Below are 20,349 nucleotides of genomic sequence, written 5' to 3' on the forward strand. Positions count from 1 at the left end.
ATTAAACCCTAGGACGGTTATTGCTTTTGGTCACTTTAAGTTAATTCAACACAAAATGGTCACAAATCATAATCAAGTGCTAATGCAACATTTATTACAATTCAATTAATTAAAGACACTTACTGCGCATTAAGCCATGGCAAAATAATTAAATTGTAAACAAAGATTTCGGCAACAAAAATTTGTTGCATATATACAAATATATATAAAATATAATTAATTTTTTTCGTTAAGATGAATAACAATTATTAGCATAAGTTTAAGTTTGTAACCATGATGCTTTAGCTGTTGAAAGGAAATTTGGTTTCACTCGGTGCTATTATGACAAGACTTTGCAGGGTCTGTTCAGCATAATTGCAGTTTTGATTCAGACAATTGTTGTTGTTGTTTGTCGAGTGGATATGCTGATGCTGCTGCCATGCCAACACCCCCGTGAGTAATTTAATATATCTGAAAACATTTTCAGTAAAATCTGTAGATAGATATTACTCATTCCATTTTTTTACCTTATTGCCATTCGAAGGATTTCATGTTTGGATAATTTCTTGTCAGCTGGGTAAGTTGGAACAAGCTTTCGCAGTTCGCTAAATGCCCCGCTTACGTTCTGTTGTCTCCACCTTTCACGGCTGTTGGTGAACATTTTCCTGACAACGCCAGAGCCACATTCATCCTCTGAGTCGTCGACTAATGATATGTCATCTGACATCACGTCATCCTCAGAATCCTGTACACTTTTACCTTGCCGACTGTCAGAACCTTCCCACTCCATTTTTCCCACCACAGGCTGCGAAAAATTACAATTGTTAATTGTAAATTCGTGTGATGATTGAAATCATTTTACTTTTTTCATGTTAAGTATAAAAGCATAAAAAATAAGCCAAATTTCATATATATTCAAAACAAAAATGCCAGGTTATTCTTTAACTAATTAATAATTTATTTAAAATACTGGTTATAATGGGTAAAATAATGAATAATCAAACTGGGAAAATAGCAAGTTAATATAGTAAAAAGATAGAAAATTTGATTTATGGACCTTCTGTGAGGTTTATATTCTTTCCTTTACATAAAAAGTACTTTTAACATTTCACTCAGATAACTCCTATAAGCAAGCTCCTATGCATCATGTGCACAGTCGATGGGCAACCCTCTGATGACCTGAATCATAGAAGGATCTTCTTCACCTGATTAAGGACAGGCTGCAAGTCCTCCATGCAGAACCAGGTTGCTCAGTGTGCTCCACTTAATTGAAGGTTGTCATTCCTTGGCTCCATATAGAGAGCTTGTAGTAACGATCATATGAGATCTGTGCTTGAACATGGCAACGATGTGGGTCCATCCGTTATGAAAGTTGTGCTCGGGTACAGCAGCAAATCTTTGAGCCCTGTTTTGATTTTTGGAGAAAACAGTGCTATTGGTACCGATAGATATCTCGTTTTGTGTTCCCTTTTATGTATATCGAGATTGAATGTATTTATGAGCGTGAATTTGTCGTGACGGTCGATGGTGAAACATTGAGGATTCCACCACCCTACTTATGTGGTACATGGTAATGTATTTAAGAATGGTTGAAGGTGGGTTTAACTTTAAAAACTGCATGCGTTTGGGGTTGTAATGGTCTAGCGGTTGATGGAACTTGGGCGGCGGGATGGATAAGACCGAGGTCTGTCCCCGGACTGCCAAAACCAAAAATAGTGATTTAGTCAATGAATGAGAAGACGTCATAAATTCAATTCTGTATATACTGGGTTGTCAGCTCGTCATTTTTCGGTGAGAGTGCATCTAAAGTGGAGTAGAAGGCCGTAAACCTCATCATGGTTTTATCTCATCCATTCAAAACTTACGATTTATTAAGTATTTATTTAAGAAAAACACGTTTCTTTATATAAAACCTGAATTTTCTCCACTCTAAAGTAACTTTTCCCAACTTTTGACTCCATTTTTAGATTTAGCACCGAATTTCCTTTTAGATTAGTCTACTTTCGTTCTAAAAATTGCCAGTCCACTTACAAAATAACTGCACAAATATCATGAAATTTGCGAAATTATAATTTTGGATCAACTTCTTTAAAGCGTATCTCCGTATATTACACTTTGAAAAATGTCAATCCGGACAAAAACGTGAACGTTTATGAGCATATGAACGGTCTATTCCAAACCTGGATTATTTTCATTTTTTGATGGACAATTTCAGTTGAAAGTTGGGGAAACACGGTCCGGGACGAATCCAGAAAATTGAACGCATGGCTAAAGAGTTCATCGGGATTTTATTCTGAAGACAAATTTGTTTCTTTACTTATGCAATATTTCACTCTTGGACCAGCTTTTTATTCTTTTTCTTCTCTATTAATTCTTAATTCTAATTTCTTCTCCCACGATTTAATTCCTAATGCCAAACTTGATTAAACCGATAGGAAGCGTATTAACGAATGAGGTTTACACTCTTTTATCTAAACAGAAAAGTCCCTGCAAAGAAATCTTTTCAAATGAACATGTCAAAATATGTGTTATATTTCTTTTACAAATAAAATAGAACAAGAACTTTATAAGGTATGCTTTCTAAATTAAGATTTAGTATCTTTTTAGCAGTGTGTTCAATTTTGTAGGGTCAAAGGTTCAAGTGATATGCCCATTTTTTTAATAAAAAACTCGAGTTTTACCAAAAAAAAACATAAAACCAGAAATTTCACCATTATTATTGAGAATCTGATTGTGTCAAGAGATACTTCTTTGTCACATTTTTGGCGTAGAAGCAGCTCCAGAAGTTCGACAGATTGTTCGTGACCATTATATTATTATTATCCTTATTCCTGTATTCATATTACTTATTAGTTATTAGTATTATTCCTGTATACAAGGTGTCCCGTGAATAGGCGTCAATACGTGGAGTTTCTCAGAGATTGCAAGCCTAACTTAGTTTTCCGACAGATTTTACTACGCTTAAGCCTTTTGTTTTTTCTTGAAAAATACAGAAAGTAATAAAATGTTAGAAAAAAACTGTTACAAAATTGATCTTAAGAAAAAAAAAAATTTAAATGGTCAAAAGTCCCCTTCTTGATGAAACTAAGCCTGTCATCGTTTCCTGACAGATTTTACTACTTATAAGCTTTGTGTTTTTTCTTTAAAAAAGAAAGTAATACACACTAAACAAAAACATTCCCAGACACAANAAATAATGTAAGAAGGTAATACAAACTAAACAAAAAACACTCCTTGACACAAAATTAAACATAAGAAAGTAATAAAAACCTTTAAAAAATAAAATTTTATGTTCAAAAGTCCATATTCTGGAAGGATTCAACCCTGTCATCTTTTCCTGACAGATTTTACTCCTCTTAGGCTTTTTGTTTTTTCGTAAAAAAATAAAGAAAGTAATCAAAAAGTAAACAAAAAAGTCTTTTGTGAATTGTGTTGTCAATTGAACATAAGAAAAACAAAACGCTTTAACAAATTAAATAAATATTCGAAATGTCCATCTTCTTAAGCATGCAATCCCGATATCGTTCCTGACAGATTTTACTACTCTCTATCGTTTTGCTTATTCTTAAAAAATAAATAAAGTAATACAAAACAAAAAAGACTCTTTTGTCCAAAATCGAAGATAAGAAAAAACAAAAAGCTTCGAATAATTAATTTAATATTGAAAATGGTGGTTGGCACTCCAGTTTTTTAATTTTTATTATAACCTTGTACCAAAGAGTTTGTTTTGCTTTCTTTACACATATTATTTTATTATTTTTTTAAAATAGAAATTCCAAACTCCGTTCACATTTGCCTCGCGTAACGCAACGCCACTCTACGCTATGCTGCATCCAAGTTCCCCACTGTCCAGATTTTCGTCCAGTAGCGTCGAGTATTCTCAAAGACAAAAGAACCGAAGAACCTGGCACTCGTATATTTTGTTGGTTATTTTAAACTATCTGTATTTTTGTCATTATAATTAATTACATGCTTATTTTATTGTGAACCATATTAAACGAGATCAAAAATTCGTGAGTTTTAAAAACAAAATTATTTAATTATGATGGTTTGACTGAATATTTATCACAACACCGGAATACAATTCAGTGATAGAATGAATTTAACAGTTTATTACCTGATTTTGCTCATAAAAACGCATTAAGACTGGATTTAAAAAATTGTTAGTTAAATTTTACTCATTCAATAAATGATTTTCCGGTGTTTTGTGAACTTTCTCTCAAACCATCATAATTATTATTATTATTTTATTATTAAAGCTCACGAATTTCTGAGTAGGGGCGACTTTTTTGTAAGTGTCATATCTGTCAGTATTTACAGAACAGGAAAATCTTGCTGAAACTTTAGAAAAGAACTTTGAAAACTCGAAAAAGTTTCTCTTTTTAATGATTTTGTATTTTGCGTTGGTTCCGGAACCGAAAAAGTTCCGGTAAAAAACTTAGATTTTTCAATCCACTTCCCGTTGGTACATAACAAATTTAGAGTAAGATTAACTTTTTGTGAGCATTAATCAATCATACACAGTCTGTCTGGCCTGAAGGCTGGAATATGCACTTTTCTCATTTAGCAAACATTCGACATCCAGGTTTAACATGTGCTGAACTAAAACATATATTTAAACTTATTGAGGTTGTTTATATTAATCACTTTTACAGCGTGGAAAAACAAAATATAATTTGTGAGATTTCTTTCACCGGATATGCGGGTTGATGAAAACGTGGTTTGTTCGTTTCCGATCAATTCGGTCTGCCTTCACTAGATTTTTTTCTATTTTTCGATGACATTTTACCATCTTCGATGGGTAGACCATTAAAGATAGTCGAAGATATAAAAAATGCGAGGATAGGCAGGCCAACATGGCCAAAATTTGTTCACTCTATATTATTTATTTTTTATTGGAGTCTTTTTGGAGAAAAAAACTCCGAGACACGTTAACTTTGTTAAATCTAGTTTCTAATGAGAAAACCGTTTAATCTAACTTTCCATTATTCCAGGATACGAATAGAAGCATAATTATTTCAAATGGCAGGATATTCATAATATACGATTTCTTGAAAGTAGTTTTGAAGCTGAATTCACCGGCGCAAACGGTTTTTAATTTGGAGCCACGGTTCTTAAGTTATACGCAAAACACTATTTTTGACTATTTTTTTCTCGGAAAAACGAAAAACCAAGAACCAAATTTATGATATTGTGTGTGGTCATTAGTGACCGTTAGTCGATGATTGTTCAGAAATCGTGAGATGCGGTCTGGTGTGTTGTAGGTCAGAAAAACATTTTCTTTATCGTGCCAACGTTTCGATCTTTATTGAGATCATCTTCAGGGCCTGGGATTTACAAACATTGTTTAAATTTAACATATACATGTAGGATGTGGAAAGAAGTGAATTTATACAAAGCAAAAAATATATTTTTTGTAAATCCCTGAAGATGATCTCAATAAAGATCGAACGTTGGCACGATAAAGAAAATGTTTTTCTGAAACCTACAACACACCAGACCGCATCTCACGATTTCTGAATAATCATATTTATTATATTAATTGATAATAAATTAAATGTATTAATTAATTAAATAACAAAATTAGCCGGGTTTTTTCTTTCGGAAAAACGAAAAACCAAGAACCAAATTTATCATATTATTTGATAGTAAATTAATTGCAATGATTAATTAAATAATAAAATTTACCGGGGTTTTTCTCGGAAAAACGAAAAACCAAGAACCAAATTTATTATATTAATTGATAATAATTAATTAAATAATAAAATTGACCGGGTTTTTCTCAAAAACGAAAAAAAAATGGAGGATAGAATTTAAATTCACCTTGTTATAATTAATTATTTTAAATTCTACTTAGATTGTTGTACCTTTATGTATATTATATGTATTATTTATTGGTACGAATGTATTTATTTGCGTGAAGAGGCTTATCTCCCAAATACCACGAGGAATATCGAGTACTCGGAGGTAGCGTGAATGATTTGCGGTGTGTTTGTAATTTATTAGCGCGAATGGCAGGGTTTATCCTCGTTCCCCCCAAGGAATATCGAGTAATCTGGGGTAGTATGAACGTGCGAATGTAATTTAATAGCGTGAGTGAAACGACTTAAACACTATATTACTGTTTCTTCGTGAGACATCATAATTGGGCTGGAGAAACAGTAAACGAAATTAGTAGGTATAAAACGCGAAAAAGGTAAGAAAAGAATTGCAAAGCTAAGAAAGAAAGGGCTGGCGATGACAAATATAATTTGCCGCTCCTTGGGAAAAAAAATCACCCTGTATTTTAAGCTATATACTGCATAAAAACAGACAGAATTATTATAACAAGAGGATGAACCGGATTAACGCATTGTGGGTGATAAAAACGGTGCACACAGTTAACTGGTCAATCTTTTTAAAAAGATAGTTCCTACTCACAGTTAGTTGTTCTCAACGATCCGAATTTCATGCTTACAGCTCATCATCTAATATTATTAGGTACTTATTTAAAATATGGGATAGTTCAAAATCTGTATTATTAATGCATATGTGGTGTTTAGTGACCGTTAGTTAATGATTATTTGGAGATATGGTCTGGTGTGACGTAGGTTTTAGAAAAACATTTTCTTTACCTTGCCAACGTTTCGATCTTTCATCTTCGATGAGATCATCTTCAGGGCCTGGGATTTATAAACATTGTTTAAATTATACAAATACATGTAGGATGTGAAAAAATGAAGTTATACAATGCTATAAATTTTAGACTCAAAGTATTTGTTTTCTGTGTAGATGTGTCATTATTCACGACACACAATAATTAGTAGTGTATATAAGATCTATTTATCTCCATGTTCAATTTTACATTTTTTAATTTCAAATTTCTCAAATTAATCTAGTTCCCTCCCTTTGTTGAAACTATGTAACACTGTTGTATTTAAATCTAAATTGAAATTGTGTTTTGTTTCTTTTAGATGGTCCTTAAATTCCAAAAATTTGTTCGATTTTGTCGTGTTCTTTAACTCTCGTTTTAATTTCTCTACCGCATTGTCCTATATATTTAATGTCGCAAACATTAAAATTAAGTTGGCAAACCCCGCTTTTTGCCAAGTTGTCAACCTTGTCTTGTAGCTTCTAAAAGCTATTCTAAACCCTTATTGTTTAAGAATTTTACCTACATTTTTGGTTCACCAATGTAGGGGAAAATACCGTAAACCTAATGATTCATTTATGGGGTGGCTGAATCCTATAGTTGCTTCTTTTAAAGTTAATTTTTTTATTCTATTAACTAGCAACACATCAATAAATTATTTCTTGATACCCATTGTTTTTTGCTAAGGTTTAAATAGTTTCTAATTCTTTTTTATAGTTAGCAGGTGTTAATGGGAGTTTTAACATAACGGACTATGAGCCAGATGAAACCAGCAGCTTTTTGGGTCCATGGGTGATGAGAATCCGCTGGTGTCATAGTGTCTGTAGTTGTGGGCTTTCTATATACGTGTATTTCAATTAGGTTGTTTAATATGGACAGTTTTAGGTCTAAAAAGTATAAACAACCATCTTTGCCAATTTCCAATGTAAAATTTATATTACGGTGTAAAGAATTAATTAGTTGGAGGAATTCTTTGAGAACCTCTAATATTCCCGACCATGTGCATAAAATATCGTCTACATGGCGTTTTCAAAAAGAACAGTTTTAATTAATTTGTTGTTTCATTTGGAAATATTTTTTTCTTCAAAATTATTCATAAATATTTCGGCACAAAGTGGGGATAATGGAGACCCAATTGGTAACTCTTTCATTTCCTAAAAATTAGCATTGAATTTACTATAATTAGATAGTAGGCAATAAAGTAAAATAATAAAGAGGTCTATTATATCATTTTTTACATATAATTAATTCATGATTATTCGGAAATCGTGAGATGCGGTCTGGTGTGATGTAGGTTTCAGAAAAACATTTTCTTTATCGTGCCAACGTTTCGATCTTTATTGAGATCATCTTCAGGGCCTGGGATTTACAAACATTGTTTACATTTAACAAATGTAGGATGTGAAAAAAAGTGAATTTCTACAATGCAAAAAAATATTTTTTATATTCAATCAAAGTGAAACACTGAGTGAGTAGAAATACTTTGATTGAATAAAAAAAATATTTTTTTTTTTTGCATTGTGTAAATTCACTTTTTTCCACATCCAACATTTGTTAAATGTAAACAATGTTTGTAAATAAATCCCAGATCCCATGTAGGATGTGGAAAAAAGTGAATTTATACAATGCAAAAAAATATTTTTTATATTCAATCAAAGTATTTCTACTCACTCAAAGTGTTTGTTTTCTGCGTGATTGTGCCATTCTTGCGTGCCAGTGAGATATTGCTGTTTTATGTTTATATACGTTGGATTTTGAAGGGGTGGGGAAGGAAGTCGGTATAGGAAGACTAAGTTTTGTATAAGGAGTCGGCTTCTTTGAGGTGAAAAGAGACGACGAAAGCTTCCTACATCTCACCAGACAGCATCTCACGATTTCCGAATAATCATCGACTAACGGTCACTAATAACCACACATAATTAATTCAGTTAACTGGTTACAGTGGGTCACGATAAATTCATAATTTTACTTCTGGCACATGATTTTAACACAAATAACACTAGGATATATTTTAATTTATTTATATTATCTACCTGGAGAAGATTTTTTAATAATTTTGAAGTCTGGAATTTAATTTGAAAAGTTTTCATATACGATGGTCGGCTGTTACAAAATTCAATTATTAATTTTAAAAAAAATCAAATACCTGTACATAATCTAGAATGCCCATGGAGTTTAATTAAGAAGATGCGATACGGTTGGAAAAACCTCGGCGGAAAAAAAAACACGTCACAAAATAGATTTTTATCTTCCCAAAATGATATTTGAGTTGGGAGATATTTTTTTGGTATTTTACAGAACTTTTTTTAGAGAGAGCTCGTCAACGGCGGGGGACACTCGTAGGGGTTGAATGTTGTGGAAAGTATGCTTACCATTTGGAGTCCGACGAGGAAGTGGGAAGACGGGGGTGGATCGGTGTGGGAGGGTTGTTCAAACAACCCGGCCCAATCCCGACAGGGTTTCTCCCTCCAAAAAGCCCCGATTGGCCGGCCGCACACATTCTCACCTTTACAAAATCAATAGACACCATTATTGCCTCTGCAGGTCCTGATTTTAAAGGATTCTCTCCATTACGGACATAGAGGAAAACACGGGAAATACGGCAAAAAACTACCTGAAAGTAACCTATTCCAATCGAGTTACATATTTCTAGTGCCAACACCAAATGTAATTTTTAGGCAATTTGGGGATCTTGAGATGCGGTCTGGTGTGATGTAGGTGTTACAAAAATATTTTCTTTATCGTGCCAACGTTTCGACTTTTTTTCCAACATTAAAGATCCCACACCAGTAACAAACAAGTCTGACGTAATTTACAAAATCAATTGTTTAAACTGTCCTGCAACTTACAGCGGAATTACATCCCAATATCTGGATAAAAGAGTAGCAATATATCTATGACTCCCAAAAATCCAAACAAAATCCTACAGCACTCGCTACCCACCATTTTGAACACCAACACAATTTCGACTTCAACAATCCCAAAATATTACACACAGAACAAAAACATAAACGTAACTTTTTAGAAATGGTTTACATCAACAGGGATAAGCACAGCATCAATTACAGAACATTTTTAATTTAATGTTAACCCTTTTTCAACGTCGAATTAAAACGTTTCCGAACATTTTCATGTGCTTATCCACGCTGGAGTTCATAATAGGGACGAATCATAGATTATTCAGCCCTCTATCCATTAGGGCAATAAAATTTGCACTACATTTAACATATAATGAGATACGAGGGACTTGATGGGTTAAAGTTGAGAAAGTTGACATAACCTGAAAAGTGCAATATCTCGAATATAAGTGAGTATCAGACTTTGAACAATAGGGACTTTTAGAGCAATTTGACATGTAAAATAACCTCATTGAAATATTGACATCTGTTCACGGGACGAACGAATTTATTAAACGTTTTTTAATTTTGATTCGACATGCTGTCCGTCCCTAGTTTTTCTCATATTAGCCAACTGTAACTCGAAAATTTAATTTAAGTTTAAATCTTACAGCACTGGCACCCACCATTTTGAACACCAACACAATTTCGACTTCAACAATCCAAAAATATTACACACAGAACAAAAACATAAACGTAATTTTCCATCTACAGGTATAAGCACAGCATCAATTACAGAACATACACATGTAAACTCAGTCGCAGCTACGCTAATATCATTAACCAAATTCAATATCAATAACATACATCATCATCACATCACCCAAAACATATAAAACAATCATTACATTCCACACATCAAACATTTCTACATAGTCTAATTCTTCAACATTTTTGCTTTCCTTTCCCTAATTATCCCTCTCTATACAATCCTGAAAGGATAATCAGGCCGAACCATTACCCATTCTTTCACATTGTCGTCTCCTTTTACCTCAAAGAAGCCGACTCCTCATATATAAATGTTTTCTGTACCGACTTCCTTCAACACCCCTTCAACGTATGTAAACATATAACATCAATTCTATGCACTATCAACACGACACACAATAATGACACATTTACACATAAAAAAACAAACACTCTGAGTGAGTACAAATACTTTGATTGAGTCTAAATTGCTCTAAAAGTCCCTATTGTTCAAAGTCTGATACTCACTTATATTCGAGATATTGCACTTTTCAGGTTATTTAAACTTTTTCAACTTTAACCCATCAAGTCTCTCGTATCTCATTATATGTTAAATGTAATGCAAATTTTATTGCCCTAATGGATAGAGGGCTGAAAAATCTATATGATTCGTCGCTGTTATGAAGAATCCAGCATGGATAAGCAGACGAAAATGTTCGGAAACCTTTTAATGTTACAAAATGGCTAATTTGAAATTGAAAAAGGATTAACATCAAATTTAAAAAAATAATTTGTTACGAAAAATGGTTAATTGGACAAAAAAGCTATTAAATTAATAAAAATGATTATGATATAGTGAATATATTAATTTTATTTACAATAATACACAGGGTGTCCCGTCAAAGAGGCCAATATTTCAGTAGGTTATCCAACATGTCAACTTGAACTAAAAAGTCCCTGTTCCTGATATTTACTTTTCAATTTACTTCATCCTTCTACAACTTTATACCATAAATTCCTTCGTAGCTCATAAAATCTTATTCAATGAAACAAAGTAAATGAGAAGCGTAGTGGTTTTAATGCTCTTTCTGTTGATGTAATCGAATTTACATTATGATTAACATTTTATGTGATAAGTCGGATTTTATGGAATAAAGTTGTAAACGGTTGAAATAACCTGAAAAGTACAATATATGGAATATNAGACCCTTTATATTATATGTATATTAAATTCATATATTCACTCCATCATAAAGATTTTTATTAATTGTATAGTATTTTCTCCTAATTCACACTTTTTGGTGCATAATTTAACCCTTTTTAACATTAAAACTATCCTTGTTGGATTCTGTCAGACGCGTTTCGGTTTCTCGTCATCTTCAATGTTCAGTGACTGCATTTCTAAAGAGCGAAGATATATAGACCAAACAATGGCAAAAATTTGTCTTTATGTAATAATTTAATCAGTTAAATGTATTTATGTTGATGCAAATAAAGGCTTATAATAAAAAAATTATAGTAATAAAACAACACGCCAGCACTGATTTTGATGGTTTACATCAGATCGAAACAACCCCTGTAGTTCAATTCAGTAAAAAAGTAATTAAATAAGATTCCTTAAGACTGAGAGACAAAAGATTTTAATCCTCGTTTAATCTCTCTCCTCGTCACTTAAAAGTAAGTTTTGACAAAGCGAGTCAAACAGACACGAGGATCTGAAATTAATTACAATCCTGGATGAAAGTTTATTTTGAATCAATAACGGAATTGTTCAACAAGATAGAAAGGATTTAGCGAGGAGTGTTTCTCCGAGATAACCAGACATGCCCACTTGTTGAATTTATCCAGAGGGAACAGTCCAGTTCAATTCCATTCTATATCACGTACCGTGCATTTATCAATGCGAGTACATGAGGCAACGTCTCCGTCTTTTAGAAAGTGTTTTCGTAAATCATTCTAAACAGGATATAATAGATTATTTAATTTCGATTACACTAATTCCTGAAAGAAATTAGGCCCTTTAACAGATTAAAAAAGTGGACATTTTGAACATTTCAAGAAAGAAGTAATTTGGTCAATCAAACCACTAAATATAATGGACTTATTTACTATATTCAATAGTATCTGAACAAAGTACACCATAATCCCTGAATGGAGTGTACATATAGTATACCAACACCCATTAAAGCCAAGCAACCATTAAAGCATTAGCATCTAAAAGAATTACATCAAAATTAGTCAGTGAATGCATCCAAAATCTCCAAAACCTGGGGAAACACAACACCCTGATGATATCTTGGGTGCCAGGGCACAGGATAATTTTGTGTAATGAGATAGCAGACAGTCTCGCCAGAGGAGGATCTGCAAGACCATACATAGGCCCCGAACCTATTCTTGGGACAACAAAAACAAATATAGAATCTTCCATCGCAGAATGGATCCAAACAAAACAAAAGGAGAAGAGGATAAACTCTAGCGGCGCTAGACGTAGTAAACTTATGATGAAACAACCCTCACCGAGACTGGCAAAATCATTGCTGCAATTGGAGAGGGCCAAACTCAGAGGAGTGGTAGGGTTACTAACCGGTTACTGGGATCTGAGAAACACAACATGTTCTACACAACATGGGCATATACAAAGATCATCCCATTTGTAGATTATGTAATGAAGAGGAGGAAACAGCCACCAATATCATATTCGAATGCGAAGCAACAGCTCAATGGAGATTTAACCTAACGTACGGAAAAAACTTACGGATCAAATTGCAGCAGCGACAGTCAATGATACTTCTAAGGAGGAGGATTGAGTCTAATGCACTGAACTAAGGAACTAGGAAGGTACAATAAGCCAAAAGGCTGCAGTGCCTGGGGAGCACAAAACCCGCTTCCTAATATCCTTTTTACCATACCATACCAACACCCAAAGCTAACAGGAACCGGGCTGTATTATTTAGTAATATAGGGTGAGGCTATTGAAAGATCGACTGATGAAGACTGATTACCAGGTCTATTTGTAAGAGCGTTGGGAAACTGTCCTTTAGTATAATCAGATTGTCTGCGTCTACGAAATCTACCAGCTGGCGACCTTCTTCGGAACAATTCGAATTTGTTTTAAACATCTTTTAACATTTAAAAAATACATGTTCATAGCAATAAAGAATAAAATTCATATCTCCTCTTGATTTTATACAAACGCACTGTCACCGATTGATGGTAATTTTCTTCTTTCTTTCTTCTAACCCTACTGCTGGAGAATTTATTCTTCTTGTGTTTTCAAAATTGTAAGTTAAAAAGGAAAAATACCGATCACAAAAATACATCAAATACGACAAACAATATTCTTAAGAAGCATAATTTACGTTTTGTAACATTTTACTGCAAATTTTATTATCTTTAATAATTCATCTTACTTAATACAATCGTGCATATCATTTTCTCACCTATGTAAAAAATAAAACAAATCTACTGGTGTATAATAATGTGTGATGATTAGTGACCGTTAGTCGATAATTATTCAGAAATCGTGAGAAGCTGTCTGGTGTGATGAAGGTTTCAGAAAAACATTTTCTTTATCTTGCCAACGTTTCGATCTTTATTGAGATCATCTTCAGGGCCTGAGATTTATAAACATTATTTCAATTTAACAAAAACATGTAGGATGTGGAAAAAAATGAATTTTTAAAAGATTTTTTTTTATATTCAATCGAAGTATTTCTACTCACTCAAAGTGTTTTTCTGCGTAATTGTGCCAGTCTTGCGTGTCGTGTTGGCCTTGAAGATGATCTCAATAAAGATCGAAACGTTGGCACGATAAAGAAAATGTTTTTCTGAAACCTATATCACACCAGACCGTTTCTCACGATTTCTGAATAGGTATATTCTTCTATATATCTTGAACAAGCAAACCAAACTCAGAAAATCATATTTTTTTAAATGTATACTTTTAAATCAAAATTTTGTCGGCTCGTAGGGCACATTGGCAATCTTTGAACCCACGTGTTAATGTTTTTCGAACTAGAGTATCACCCACTCCTTCCTTGTCAGTAAAAACATTTTTTTTTTTTTTTTGAGATTTTACATCACATACATAATATATTGAGAGTTTGTGTTACGCGAGTTTTAGAGGTGTAACAAAATAATTAATTCACTGTCAAGAGTCAATTTTGGCAATTACTTAATTACATGGAAATCATTTTCGGGTGGAAGAAACTTGGCCGATTATTAAATGAAATGGCAGGAAAGGCCAATACTTCTCGATGTGGGAGTAATTGAACCGAAATTGTTCTCGGTCGGGTGAGAAATTGCGATAAGGGGCAAAGGGTAGCTCTGTAAATATTATATAAATTACTGCAATAGTGGTAAATTGATTCTGATTGCGCGTTGAAATTGCTGGGAGGGATAAAAGAGGGCCGGGACGACGTCCGTATCTATTTGTCCAAACGCGACACGTGCCTCTTATCGTCCCTCACGGCTCAACAGCTCCAGATCGGATGTTTGTTTTTAAATTTGTTTCCGACGATAAACACTCTAGGAAGAGCTTCCCCCATACAAGGAAAATAAAACCATGCCAATTCAGATAAACTTTCTTTTTAAAAAAATGTAGTTTAATATATTTTGTGGGGTTTTCTTGATAGGTTGAAAAGTTATTGAAATTCGTCGGCAGATTGACCGTCACCGGTCATCCTGGTTCAATTATTAAGACATGTAATTTAAAATTGAACCCCAGGAAAAAGGGCACATCAAGTTTTTCTAAAGTCTTGTTACTAGACACAGTTATAATCAAGATTGTTACAAAAAATTTCTATTAAAAAAGGCCTGTAAAGCGCTTAGGCAATTAGCATGGGTAAAATAAATTTTTGGATGTATGATCATTGATGAATGTTTTAATTATTGGTTTATCGGAATATACTCTTTTTGGAACTGACAAGTTCCTCTCTAAGAAAAAACTCTGAAATGGGACAATGTATCTTTTTTTATTCAAAGAAGGGGTTAATCAGCATTTAATATAAAAATATATGGTAGAGGGTGGAAGCTAGAGGGTCCATGAGATTAGATACTGACTGACTTATGCGTTGGTGATTTGTTGTTGGGAGTCACTGAGTCGGTTGAGAAAAAGTAGCCATTGTTAGAAAGAGAGTGTGAGAGTTCAGAGAAGAAAAAGGTAGATAAACTGGATAAAGAGAGTGATAGTGAGAGAGAGAGAGAGCGAGAAAGAAAGAAAGAGAGAGAAAGAGGAGAGAGAGAGAAAGAAAGAGAGAGAGAAATTGAGAAAGAGAAAAAGAGGAGAGTGATAGTGAGAGAGAGAGAGAGAAAGAAAGAAAGAGAGAGAAAGAGGAGAGAGAGAGAAAGAAAGAGAGAGAACAAAAGAGAAAGTGAGAAAGAGCGAAATAAAGAAAAGCGTTTAGGTCCTTGTCCAGCGAAGAGGTTCCCTAAGGACAACAACAACAGCAAACAATACAAATATGTAAAAGAATTCTCTGAGCGATAGAAAAATATTCAAAATGGAATGACTAAAGTAGGAAAAATACCAAATAAAAAAAAATAAAATAAAACAACATAAGGCATCTGGATATATATATATATATATGTAGAGAAAGAGAGGGAGAAAGAAAGGGAGAGAGAATGTCAGAGTGAATTTTCTAAAGATGTGAGTTTGACATTAAGCGATCACAACTAACGACTGTCGCTATGAGAAAATTGGAGTCCTAACAAATAATGATTAAATATTCGTTTTACCTGGAATCGTACTGCTAAATTACACCCGCACAGTTTGAAGACTGAAGAACAGTGATGAAAAACGATGAACCCCAACCAATTCAAATAGCAGGTCTAAAGATCAAATACTAATCCTATACCCTGAACCGATTTATCAGAAGAAAACCTTCGTTTCTATTATTTCTACGCTGGTATTGTAATAATGGTGCTATACCGGACGCTTTGTCGCGGCCTAAAAAGAACTTCTTTAACTACGATTTAAAAAAAAAGTAAATATTATTTATTGACTTTAAAAGTTTTGAGAAAAATTCTAGGTATACTCGGGTGTTTTATACTTTCGCACTTAGCGATGATCTCGTGCATCGTAACACTGTTCAAATTGAAGCAGAGGGTAACACTATTTATTTCCATTCCTTAAAATTTCAAACATCGTGGACAGTTTAGTCCCATTTAAAATTCAAATAGACTCCACTGGAAATTCTTTTAGTAGTAAGCACGCCCACAGCAAGACAAGTTGGAGCATCGTGCTAAGCCTGCGCTGTCGCGAATGGGCGTGGCGTATCCAGTGTCTGCAAAGTGCAACGTGCCAATATGCACTTGAAAAGTAAAGATTTTTTCTGTATAAAAGACTGTTATTCAAGACCAATAATATTACGACTGTTCCTGAAAACCGTGTGTTGACCGATATAGTCAGGAAAACATTTCTTAAAACTAGTTATAGGTCAAATCATCTTGATATTTATTTCATCCCAACGGCTGGAAGTTAATGGGCGGAAATGATTAAAAGAATTGCTTTATCATTTTAAGATGTTTCCAGTTCAGGTGTTTACCAAGGTAGCGAACATAGACTGGAATAGATTAAAATATAATAATTTATTATCGTATTATACATTGTATATAGACATGTCAAATTACAAATAAATTAATAAAATAAGACATCAATTTTTTAAATTGATTTTCAACCCATTTTTATACATCCAACGGTTTACTTGTTATAACGACTAATGTAAATTTAAACTAAAATAAGTTTAGTCACACTGATCATTGTAATGATAGTGGCCTCATCTGCGAATAGATACGAAGATCCAACCTTAACACTACTGACCAAGTCGTAGATGAAAATGTTAAATAAAAATGTCCCTAGAATTGAGCTCTATGGGGCCCTTGTAGTAACACGAATGAGGAAGAGGATATATTCAATCCATTTATAAATACTTTTTGAGAATGTCCAGAAAACTATTACCTAAATCAATCCAGGCCAACACCACGTTCACCAAAAGATTCAATTTCATAATCAAAGCATCACCTTGCCTTTAGGTTTACTGGACAGACACCAGTTTCAAACATACAATTACATATAAATATTTAGTCAAGTAAGGAGCACATTGTTTCAGGAAAAAGCTATTAAAACATACAGGCCAGGTGAGAGCCCAGTTTTTAGGGGAATCAATAATATCATCAATCTTAAAATGCAGGGAAAGAATTAGCACTGTTTATTAGGGTACGGTCATTTTTTGATATAGCAGGAATTGATGGGAATTGATGGTTTATCCAAATGAGTAAAATGTGCATTGAAAGAAACATATATAATTTCCGTGTTACTAACCAAGGATCCATTTATCAACATTTCTTTAGGTGAAAAATCTTTGGTTACTATCAGACAATTCTTTCTCGACGATTCTACCTCGCACACTGCTTTGGATTTTTTTTATCAGATGCATGTGCGTGATTATCATAAGGCAAGATGTTTGGCTGCTTTATTATTTTATTAATTTCAATTAATATTAATTAATAATAATTATTATTAATTTATTATTATTATGTTATTAATCAATTAATAGGGATAGCAGGGAATGGAGAAGCGGATAGGGCGGCCAAAGAAGCCGCTGGAAGGCCCAGGACGTTTCCAACCTGTACGCCCAGGGGGTCTAAAACTATTAATTTCAAATGGAATGTAAAAATCGCCGGAATCGAAGAAATAACTCTGCTAAACTGTGGCAGCGTAAGAAAGACGTCGGTACCAGATGCACGGAGAACCGTTCGAAAAGGGAAAAGGCCGTACTGACAAGACTACGCATAAGTCATACAAGAACAACGAACGGGCGCCTTCTGGCTGGAAAGTGACCGCGTAGATGACTAGGTGCCTTTTCTGCAAGGATAGTAGCAGCATTTTGCACCTTTTCAATTGTAGAAGGAGCTTGACGTATATAGACAATATTTTAGCATATCATCGGACCTGTGCGAAATCTTGGGGCACGGCAACGGGCAAAGAGCGCTGTTCGGGTTACCTCAGGGCTATAGGAATTTTTAAAAGTATATAGTATCTATGTATGTTTGAGTTGTGTCTGTGTTGACTTTGTTGACTTATTGGAATGAATGTAATTTATTAGCGTGAAAGGAAGGGATTGTTTAGCCCCGCCCTTAGGAATATCGAATACTCTGGGGTGAGTATGTGACGTCTGGAGAGTAAAGGTAAGTTATTAGCTAGAATGGAGTGGGTTCAACCCCGCCTCGAAGAATATCGAGAAGTCCGGTTGGGAGGGTGAATGAGACCACACTTCTATGTTTGTCGTGATGACACACACATAAATGTATTGTATGTTTTGTTTCTATTCTGTATTTGTCAACCTGAGACACAAACGAGACGCTCAAATGGCTGCAGTTTAAAACAAAATACGCCAGAAAGAAGAGAAAAAGAAGGAAAACACGCAGAGGGCCGGCGATGCCCTCAGCTTGACGGCCCATAAACTCCCCACTTTATTATTATTAAACAATTAATTTAGTATTAATTAATTTTAATTTGAAATTAAAAATGTTTAATTTGAAATTAAAAAAGGTTAATTTGAAGTTAAAAATGGTTCATTTGAAATTAAAAAAGGTTAATTTGAAGTTAAAAAAGGTTAATTTGAATTTAAAAAGGGTTAATTTGAAATTAAAAATGTTTAATTTGAAATTAAAAAAAGGCTAATTTGAAGTTAAAAAATGTTAATTTGACGGGAAAAAAGCTATATTCTGTTTTGATTATCCAAGAGGGGGGTATTAATTACTTAAGCTAAGTAATCTTTTAAGAAAGTTTAAGTACGTTTTTTCAATATTTATTTAAATATCATAGTCCCCAGATTTCGGCACAATAAAAAATCTCTTTTTTTCTATGTAGCACAAAGTTGTAGACTTACGAGCCGAGCTTAAGTAATAATATTTAAAAAGATCTATGCTATCGATCCCAACTATAGATTTCACCTTGCTTGTTCTTTTTTGATTAACTTTATTTAATGTCCTGAAATCATTATGGCACTGTTATTTATGAAACAGTTAATCGGCCAGGCCCAGTTGATGTTCCGGTCATATAATTTTTTTAAAATTTTAATTATAATTAATTTCCATATGGTCTTCTACCTGTGCCGTGTATGGCAAAGGAGTGGCCACCTCCTGGTCGCTGCCCCCCATTGCAGCATATACACGGCAGAACTGTACGCGATCTGGCACGCTCTCGAGGCGGTGCGGACCGAGGAAGGATCAGCCTTCCTCGTATGCACCGACTCTCTGAGCGCTGTCTGGGCCCTGCGGGACGGGTTCTCTTTGGACCCTCTCGTCGTGCTGTTGATGGAAAAAATCGCCGAGTTGAAGCGCTTCGGAAAAACGGTGGTTGTTGTCTGGATCCCCGGACACGTCGGGCTGGAGGGTAACGAACGCGCGGACGAGGCGGCAAAGGCCGGGACGTCCAACCCTCCAGACCGGACCATCGCGACCAGGCCCTCTGACGCCAAGCTAGCAGTAAAAACCATGATAAAAGAAAGATGTCAGCGTCAGTGGGCCGGGTCGTCCGAGAGGCTTTTGCGCGTCAAGAGCACGATTCGTAGATAGCCCCCCGAGAACCTGAGCCGGAAACAAGGAATCGTCCTAACGCGATTAAGAATAGGCCATAAACGGTTGACACACGGCCACCTGCTCTTGGGCCAAAGCCCGCGCAGGTGTCCCTTATGCAGAGAAAGGTTGCTCGATGTGTCCCACATACTGGAAACATGCCATGCCTTGGCTCCCTACAGGGAGCGCGTAGGCATGCCATCCAATCTGAAGAAGGTACTCGAGCACTGCAGCGAGTTTCAGGGTCCCCTGTTCCGATTTTTACGGGAAATTGGGTTTTTTTATTGTATATAGTATGTCTCATGTGTTGTGTGTCTATATTTTTGTCTGAGTGCATGTATTTATTAGCGTGAATGGCGAGGGGTGAGGGTGAAATATAACATCATCATCGCCCCTCGAACGATGAGAGCGTATGAGTGTGTTCGGGGTCGATGGTTTATAAAAGTACTCCATCGACCCCAATCTAGTTTAGTTCGAGTATAGGTCGGTGGAGGAATATCAAGTACTCCACCGACCAAACGGAATGAGTGTATTGTATGGATGTATTCATGTGTATGAATGTATTTATCTGTATGA

General features: G+C 34.5%; 1 protein-coding gene across 2 annotated transcripts; it reads right to left on the minus strand.

Moving 5' to 3' along the window:
* Nucleotides 1–82: 82 nt before the first annotated feature.
* Nucleotides 83–16,049, minus strand: LOC106664101 (T-cell acute lymphocytic leukemia protein 1 homolog). 2 transcript variants are annotated; one of them, XM_014389513.2, is made up of 4 exons: nucleotides 15,931–16,049; nucleotides 8,983–9,116; nucleotides 507–784; nucleotides 83–450 (listed from the first exon to the last, which is right to left on the minus strand). In XM_014389513.2, exons 2-4 carry the CDS (start codon nucleotides 8,983–8,985, stop codon nucleotides 282–284), a joined length of 450 nt encoding a protein of 149 aa, XP_014244999.1. In that variant the 5' UTR covers nucleotides 8,986–9,116; nucleotides 15,931–16,049; the 3' UTR covers nucleotides 83–281. The 2 variants fall into 2 exon arrangements, with proteins under 2 accessions (XP_014244999.1, XP_014245001.1); XM_014389515.2 differs by lacking the exon at nucleotides 8,983–9,116 and having other exon boundaries at nucleotides 15,931–16,045.
* Nucleotides 16,050–20,349: the final 4,300 nt, after the last annotated feature.

Source organism: Cimex lectularius, unplaced genomic scaffold (genome assembly GCF_000648675.2).
Source record: "Cimex lectularius strain Harlan isolate CLEC.00 unplaced genomic scaffold, Clec_2.1 scaffold82, whole genome shotgun sequence".
Classification (NCBI taxonomy): domain Eukaryota; kingdom Metazoa; phylum Arthropoda; class Insecta; order Hemiptera; family Cimicidae; genus Cimex; species Cimex lectularius.

What these genes read in the sequence shown, in the direction of transcription:
- LOC106664101 (XM_014389513.2), bottom strand. An exon ending in ATCCTTCGAATGGCAATAAG is followed by an intron (nt 451 to 506) that starts GTAAAAAAATGG and finishes AAATGTTTTCAG; the next exon opens with ATATATTAAATTACTCACGG.